General features: G+C 36.9%; 1 protein-coding gene across 1 annotated transcript; it reads left to right on the forward strand.

Moving 5' to 3' along the window:
• The first annotated feature begins 886 nt into the window (after positions 1–886).
• Positions 887–8,788, forward strand: LOC120993961 (keratin, type II cytoskeletal cochleal-like). The gene is made up of 9 exons (XM_040422422.1): positions 887–1,312; positions 3,078–3,286; positions 4,394–4,454; positions 4,544–4,639; positions 4,734–4,898; positions 6,027–6,152; positions 6,267–6,487; positions 8,443–8,467; positions 8,603–8,788. The coding sequence occupies exons 1-9, from the start codon at positions 887–889 to the stop codon at positions 8,786–8,788; spliced, it is 1,515 nt and encodes a 504-aa protein (XP_040278356.1).
• The last annotated feature ends 297 nt before the right edge of the window (positions 8,789–9,085 follow it).

The raw sequence follows: 9,085 nt of genomic DNA on the forward strand, positions 1-9,085 counted from the left end.
GTCTTGTTTCTATTTACAGAGTCAATTAGCTATCCCAAATTTGACAGTGTTTATATAAAATTTAATGGTTAGTAGGGTTTGAAGGCCAAATTGTAATTAAAATAAGCATCTCAAATTCTCAATGTAAGGAGTGGCCCTAGTCAGGATGGAGAACAGGCCAAGGAAAGTAGCAACCTCTATTGATCTAGTTGGATAGTATGCAAATTGTTGGGGGGTCTACTTTGGTGGTGGCAATGTGTTTTAACACCAGACTTTAAACTGATAGGATAACTATCAGTGTACTGTTATGACAGGATATTTTGAGGGTCTATTAAGCAACTGAGAAATAGTACCAGGCACAAACACATCACTATGTGCTTATGTAAATGGTCAGTTGCAGTTATTGGATCAATGTGGTCAGCTCATTGGCATCAGTAGGACCACCACCCATCTAATTTTTAAAGCATATGCTGAGGATAGACCATCACTATGTCTCAGAAAACCACTTTAATAAAACAATTGCACAAAGAAGAATGCTCAAAAGCTATTTTTATTGCTATCACTATTCATTGTACTTCTTTTTCTTGCTTCCCAGTAACAAATTGTTCCTTATTTCATTGCTCATTAAACGGTTCAATACTTATTCCATCCACCCACTTTCTTTGAATCTAACTCTAAAATTCTTAAAAGGACGCTACATTATCTACAAATGATTGTTTTATTTTCTATGAAACAAGGAGGATCTGATGCCACCAAGCCAGAATCACATGAATTAATGACAGACTATATTTTTATGACAACACCCTCTTTTACTATAAAAAGGCCAAGCAACTGTTAGTAGAACAGTAACAGCCATCTGAAGGTGACTGAGCAACTGCACTTTACATCCTCAGCAAGAAGAACCATCATGTCTCATCACTCCATCCTAGCCTCATCCGGACACAAGCACTTCAGCTCTTGTTCTGTATCTTTACCTAAACATTCCAGCTCTCACGGCATCTTATCCCATTCTTCTAAGCATACAGGTCATGGACACAAGGCTCATTGTTTTAGCAGCACAAGTGCCCATAATATTGGTTCCAAGGGTCATAAGGCCTCAGTTAAAAGTTTTCATTCAGGAAAGAGCGGACATGGATATGGGTTTGGCATTGGTAGCATGGGTCATGGATTTGGAGGACAATGTGGCAGTGGAGGAATCACCAATGTTACAGTCAACCAGGGTCTTCTGGCTCCTCTGAACTTGGAGATTGACCCAAACATACAGAGAGTGAGGACTGATGAGAAAAATCAGATTAAGGGGCTCAACAACAAGTTTGCTTCCTTCATTGACAAGGTGAGTAATGATTATTAAGGATATGTATTAAAGTAAATTGAAAAAAATTACAAGTAAAGTTTGCCTTATACATTAGGCTACTTTCACACTCACGTTTGGTGCGAATCCGTCTTGTATCTGCATAGATGGATCCGCACCAATAATGCAAACGCTTGTATCCGTTAATAACGGATCCGTTTGCATTATTCATAAAAAAAAGTCAAAAAACGGGGGACGGATCCGTTTTTTAACTGCACCATATTGTGTCAGTGAAAAACGGATCCGTCCCCATTGACTTACATTGTAAGTCAAGACGGATCCGTTTGGCTCCACATAGTCAGACGGTCACCAAAATGCTGCAAGCTGCGTTTTAGTGACCGTCTAAAAAACGCGACGGAGACCAAACGCTGCCAAACTGATGCATTCTGAACGAATCCTTATCCATTCAGAATGCATAGGGGGTTAACTGATCCGTTTTGGGCCGCTTGTGAGAGCCCTGAAACGGATCTCACAAGTGGACCCAGAAACGACAGTGTGAAAGTAGCCTTAGATAAATGTCACTTGAAACCACAAATTTTGCTTCCTTCACTGACAAGGTAAAACTATTTTACTTTTATTCTTTATTCAACGTGATACAATACTGCTTGGATCAGTAAATGGATTGCATCACATTTAACTATTTTCCTTTTTTTTATCACTGATAAAATTCTGATGGTCACATACAATATATCATTATTGTGGTGAAAATGAACAAAGGCAATTTACATATTAAAGTGACCCTCTGATTCAACAAAAAAAAAAATAACATTAACTGGGGATTTAACAAAACATTTACTAGTTGCTTTCTTTTCATCTTTTCGAAGATGGCCACCCCATTTCTCAGACTATATTACAATGGACTCACTGTGCATTGGGTATTTCAAAACATTTTCTGCTGTTTTTGGATTGGCCAGCAGTGCTCACATGAGCAGTGCTTGCCAATCCAAAAGCACGACAGTACAATCAGGCAGTGTCCAGGTAGTGATGCACCAGGTAGTCTGAGAAGTAGCACAACCATCTTGGACAACAGAAGAGAAGCCAGGGAACTGGCACAAATATATATGAAAATATGAAAAGGAGGGCATTATTTTAGTGTGTTGTTCATTTCCTAGTTAAGGTGAATTTTATTTTAACTTGAATGTCTATGTTGATCCAAAAGAATGTACCGTGCATGGACATTACGTATGTACACAAAGTAAGGCCACTTTCAAACGGTCAGGATTTGATCAGTATTTTTAAGTTAAAAACAGTAGAGGAACCTACAGAGAAAAAGTGTAATGGGAACATTTGTACCTCTTCTGTGTTTTGGATCCATTCTTAGTTTTGGCTTATATATACTAATGAAAAAAATGGATCAAATACCTGCCATGTAAAAGTGGTCAAATGGAAAGGAAACTTCCTCCTGACTTGATATTTAATTATTTTTTAATTATACAAAAGTCTACCTCTGTACAATAAAAAAATAATTGTGCTAAAGTATCCATAAACGTTCGCTTCTGTTTAAGCAGTAATGGTCTGGCTTCTCAAACTCCTACTCTCCAATGTTCTAGTCATAAAAATTTTGCAAAATTGGATGAAAAATTGCAACTGAGATGACCACAAAAAATAAAGAAAAATGGTCTTCGAGAATGATGGTCTTCTCAACAAAGATGGGCAGTATGCATTGTATGCAATGGAACTGTCACAGGAAATATGGTTTATTCTATTATCTAAATTTGCATTGCATTATTATTATTTTTTTAACTAGGTTCAATTTTTAGAACAACAAAACAAGATGCTGGAGACTAAGTGGGCTCTTCTACAAGAACAGAAAATTGCCAGGTGTCAGATTGAACCTCTGTTTGAGGCTTTTATCAGTAGCCTCAGAAGACAGCTGGAAAACCTGGAATGTGAAAGGGATCGCCTTGAGGCAGAAAGGAACAGTATGGAAGGAACAGTGGAAGAACTAAGAAGACGGTACAGTTTTGAGTCTACTGTATAAGGCCTTATGCACATGACTGGATCTATTAGTGTTGAGTGAATCAGGTTTCGACTGCTCTATCTGAACCCAATTTGTGTCAAAACTTCATTTATAATATGAGCTCCGCTATGGGCTTCTTCTTCTAGCCACAAGTAATGCAAGACTTGCTTAGTCTCGTGTCTGTGACTTTACAGTTTGGTTCTGCGCATAAATTACTGTTTTAAAGTCCGAACCCGGATTACTGTTTTAAAATCCGGATTAGACATGGATGCAAAATACAGTCAATTTGCCTTAAGTGAACTGTGTAGAGATAGCAAACAATTGGAACTTAGCTATGTAGTGATACTAGGGGAATATTGAGTGATATAAGTTTTCCTCTGGTACTCTTCTAATTTCTGAAGTTCTTCTTCCCTCTTAAGGGCTTCCATATGACGTATGTACTGCATGTGTAACATTTAACGAAGCACTCATCATTAGTGATGAGCGGCAGGGGCAATATTCGAATTCACGATATTTCGCGAATATTTGGGCGAATATTCGCCATATATTCGAGAATTCGCGAATTCATGATCTCCAGGGATTATTTTCTTGATTGCGAAAATTCTCATAAAATTCGCCTAAAATATTCGCATAAAAATTCGCATGAACTGGTATTTTAAAAAAAAATTGAATATTCGCGATTACGAATATATTTTGCAATATTCTAAATATTCGCGAATTCTCGAAGTGCCAATATTCGCGATTAAAATTCGCAATTCGAATATTCGTGATCAACACTACTCATCATATCACCAAAATCCTACAATTTCAGTCCCTCACAGCTCTTCAAAGTTTATTTCCCTGCTCCTGCCTTTAGATGCCCCTTTAGTTGTGATTTAGTTGTCTATTGGTTATGAATATAAGTGCCATAACCTGGAAGATCTTAATCTTTACTTAGATCTACTATGTAGGTAGAGTTAAAAAAGAAAGAAGTGGTCATCATTTTGAATATTACTGCACCTACATATAGTGGTGATCTAACACCTAGTGCTAATTTTATATTTTTGTAAGGTACGGTATAATAAGCCACAAAATATAAAAAAAAATTGTATTTAATTCAACAGATACGAGGAAGAGGTAAACCGGAGAACAGCTGCTGAAAATGAATTTGTTTCTGTTAAGCGAGTAAGTAATATCTTGATATCAATTGTTTTTCTGGTTGTACGGTAATAGACATTAAATAAATATGCTTTTGATTGATATTTGCGTTGTAGGATGTTGATGCTGCTTTCTTGACCAAGGCTGAACTTCAGGCTAGGGCAGATTCCCTCACTGATGAGATCAACTTCCTGAGGACCCTCTATGATGCTGTAAGAATGATTTTATCTATTTTCTTCCCATACAGCAGCTCTTTCTAGAAAATAACTTTTTTATTAAAAAATATATATTTCTTTAACACCTTAGGAAATTGGTCAGCTCCAGGCTCAGATCTCAGACACCTCAGTGGTTGTGTCAATGGATAACAGTCGAGACCTGGACATGGACAGCATCATCTCTGAGGTCAGAGCTCACTATGAAGAGATTGCTAACAAGAGCAGAGCTGAGGCCGAAGCTATGTACCAGTCAAGGGTAAGTTCAGGGGAGTGGATCATGTGCCTTAGGCGTAGGGCACCTGGATGGATGGCAACAAGTCACATTCCTCTTGCAAACTCTAAAGTAAATCTAAGTTAAAAATTAGTGGAGAGGTTACACTAAAGTGAATGAAACATTGAAACTTCAAATCAATCTTAGTAGAAGAATTATTCTGTTGCAGTGATAGCGATGCTAGTAATTTCTAACCCCTTTAATGCAAAATTATGTACATTATTTCATCAAAGGGATACAGTGTACAGCCGGTGTGGGGCTGTTAAAGGCTAATATTTAAAAGATTTTCCAGGAATATGCTTTATTGCTTTTAGAATAAAGCTGAGCTACAATGGTGGATGAGCTTCTGTCCCTAAATAAGAACTGTCTACCACTTTAGATCATAGGTGCAGAACCAGCCCCCTTGCACTAGGTCTTATTGCTGCTCTTTGCTCAGACCTATGTTTCTAGGACCCCAGTAATTTTTACAATCCATTGGAAAGCTGATTTGGATTCTACTCTTATAGCTACCAAATGGAATCAAGGAAAGAATGGCTTGAGGCTCCATTAACACTGTCATGTTAGAGACATCCGGTGGGATGCTTTTCACATAATATTTCTCCCAATATGCATAACGCACGAGGTACCTGGTTAACTCACTCAACAAGCAGGTCACAATCTAGTGAAGAAGTCTTTAAATGAACTACTAGCTAACTAAAGAACTAAAGGGAATTTACTGACCCACATGAAAGACTCATATACAGTCTCTATTATTAGGGTTAGTGGCCAGTGCGAAAACTGCAAGGTTTTATGGTTTTTGCTTAAATATAGATATAGACATGGAAAATAAAAAATAACATCACCAAAAATTCTTTAAGAATATGTTAAACACAAAAACGTGATTTCATTTTCTGATTTTACATTTCCTTTTAGGGGTCCAAAAAAAATATTGACTAAGTCCCTGATCACATATTGATAGCCTAAAAACTCACAAACTTTAAAAAAAAAAATATTACTCACTGGCACTAATATGTATTCCTAGAGTACTGTACACAAGGTCTACAGAGTCCACCAAGGATTTGTTCATATAGCATATACACGCGGTTTTTATTATTTTTCAACTTTTTCATATAGTTTGAGGACTTGCGCATGGCAGCTGGAAGAAATGGAAATGATCTGCAGAACAGCAGGAATGAGATTGCAGACCTAAACCAAACAATTCAGAGATTAAAAGGAGAGATTGAGTGTGCTAAATCCCAGGTACAGAACATTGTTGCATATTAAGAAAATTATTGTGTCTCATACAAAAATATGAGGGCAATTCAAACAGCAGATTTCAATATATTATGTAATCAATGTTGTGTTTTACTCAAGCGCGCTGCACTGGAATCTGCTATAGCACAGGCTGAGGAACGTGGTGAGGCTGCTGTTCGTGATGCCAAGAGTAAACTGGCTGAACTGGAGGCTGCTCTACAGAAGGCCAAGCAGGACATGGCTCGCCAACTGAGAGAATATCAGGAGCTGATGAATGTCAAACTGGCTCTGGATATTGAGATTGCCACCTATAAGAAGATGCTGGAGGGAGAAGAGCACAGGTAAGGCATGACTCTTTTACCATGGACCTAACAATTATATGGTGAGGGTTTTCATATACAGTTTATATATCAGAAAGAGAACAGTAACTTTATTTCTCCATATCTCCAAGTTTTTCTCTCAATATAAAAAAATTAAAATACACATTATGCTAATTTGTTTTTTGTTTTTTATAATTATAACTTTGCAATGCAGAATATAAAGTAATGATATCTAGTCTTATTTAGTTATATGTAGTGATGAGCGACATAGGCAATATTCATTTTCGCAATATTTTGTGAATTTTTTGCATAATATTTGCAATAAATTAGCGAATTCTAGAATTCGTGATCTCCAGCCATTATTTTTGCGATTGCGCAAATCGGCACTAATGATGTGCATATTTTTTGCGCAATACATGCAACTTTAAATTTTATCAGGTCTGAGTAGATATTACTGATTGGTGCACTAAGTATTGTTGTGACATCACAGCACTATGTCTGTAGCATGTATGTATGGACAGCAGAGAAACAGTAATTCCTATCACACTACCTAACACCCTGCACTGGAACCTATCAGCTACACTATATCACTATCCAGCCTACACTGACTATCTCCCACTAACTATCTGTATTATATATATGAGCTAACTAATTATCTAATGTAATTGGATAAGTAATAGGATCCAGATGAAAGCACAGAGCACAGCAATGTCACTGCTCTATCTCTCACAACTGCAAAAAAACAGCAGAAAATGGCTGCTGGGGAGCTTCTTATATAGTAAAGAGGTAGGCAACTTTCCTATTGGTTGCTAGGGATGTTGCTAAGCTCAGACAAAGATATTGCAGCCTTCTCATTGGCCCACAAGCTAGAAGGGAGGTTACTGATGGAAAATAAATCTAGAATATTCGCGATTACGAATATATAGCACTATATTCTACATCTTCGTGAATTCTCGAAGTGCTGATATTCACAATAAAAATTTGCGATTAGAATATTCGCGAGCAACACTAGTTATGTGCATTATATTATGGAATTCATTCAAGTAAAACTACATTTCCCAGGACAAGGCTTTAGTTTTAGATTACCGTTAACAACTTAAAAAATGGCGCTTCCTGCCTCTGAAGATTTAGACTAACACATCCCATGAAGGAAGCGGTCATCTGAATGTAAGGCAACCTCAAACGTCTTTACTAGAGCGGCCTCCTACTGCTGCAATTTGAATATCTGTTAAGTTTACACACAGCTTTTGAATACACTAATAGCACAAGTAAATATAAGAAATGCTGTAATAACTCTTTTCCTGCCCCTGCCACTTTCTAAGCTAACATTATCTCTGAATTCTCTGATAATTCCGTCTTGGAAGAACAAAACAGACTGCCAGCTCCCTGAATGAACAGATTACACACACAGACACATACAGACACTGCTGGAGCTAATAGTAAGCGTTATCTCACCTCAAGTGCTTTATTAACATCATCACTGCTCAGTGCTTCTCCAAATTGGCCTGTATGTTCTTTCTGAGTAATTTTAAGTGAATGAAATAGAAATAAAGCAGACTCTCCTACCTCTATGTATATTCTATGGGGAGACATCATTACAGCTTCCCTTCCCACCCACTCAGGGACAACTGAAAATTAGAGATTAAGCCTGAAAATTAGAGATTGAGCCTGCAGAGGAGAATAATAGAAAAAAAAGACAGATACCAGTCATATAATGGCAAGATATAATGTAGTGTTGGCACTCATGTGTACACACAAGGCACCTTATTCTGCAAAGTTAGTAAATAGCAGTAAAATTGTTTAAATTAAAGACCCCGAAATGTTAAAGAAAGTGACACTCTGATTAAAAGGCTGCATTAATCTTAATTCTTTAAAAAGAATCCATACAATTCAGCATGGACAGAATCCCATAATTCAATTATGTTTTTAATGTTTATAATGATAATAATTTTTTTACCTTACGATTTATTTTTCAGACTTTGTTCTGAAGGTCATGTGAATGTCTGTAAGTATATTTAAGTATAATTAGCAGTACATTATAATGCTTCACCTAGCATTTATTTGGTATATTGATGTCAGGATTATATCATATTGAATCATTTAACTTAAAATAAAAATTTTCATTATTTATTTTAGCTGTCCTACACTCCAGCACTGGAGCAAAACATTCAGGTTCATCATCCCATGGTGGACATCATCATCAACATAATCACAAGGGAGGATTCAGCTCCAGCAGCTATATCTCAAAATCAAAGCACCACTCCAGTCATGGGCACCATTGTTAAAGTGAACCAGTGGTCACCAGCTATATTCAGGCTTTAACATATTCCAATAGTCTCTCTCTCTCTCTGGGTCGCATTTGCAGTGATGAGTTTACAACATGAGCTTAAAACGTACGGTAGTTTCCTTTTCATGCAGATTTCCCACATGAGCACTTCTGATTCTGTCAGTTGTTCCTTAGCTATAGACCACAAACTTCTTTGGTAGAATACTAACCACTGACAAAATGGCTCGTTGTAATCTGCCAAATAACTATGTAGGAAATATCTGTGACACTCAAATTGTAAGAAGATGCAAAATGTATCATACACTTTATCAAAGGAAAATAGATAACTAAAC

Source organism: Bufo bufo, chromosome 3, assembly GCF_905171765.1.
Source record: "Bufo bufo chromosome 3, aBufBuf1.1, whole genome shotgun sequence".
In the NCBI taxonomy this organism is placed as follows: Eukaryota; Metazoa; Chordata; class Amphibia; order Anura; family Bufonidae; genus Bufo; species Bufo bufo.

Coding starts and splice junctions, on each gene's coding strand:
- LOC120993961 (XM_040422422.1), top strand. CDS start 887: ATGTCTCATCACTCCATCCTAGCCTCATCCGGACACAAGCACTTCAGC. Junction 4,899..6,026: donor AAGCTATGTACCAGTCAAGG/GTAAGTTCAGGG, acceptor TTTTTCATATAG/TTTGAGGACTTGCGCATGGC. Junction 8,468..8,602: donor GTTCTGAAGGTCATGTGAAT/GTCTGTAAGTAT, acceptor TATTTATTTTAG/CTGTCCTACACTCCAGCACT.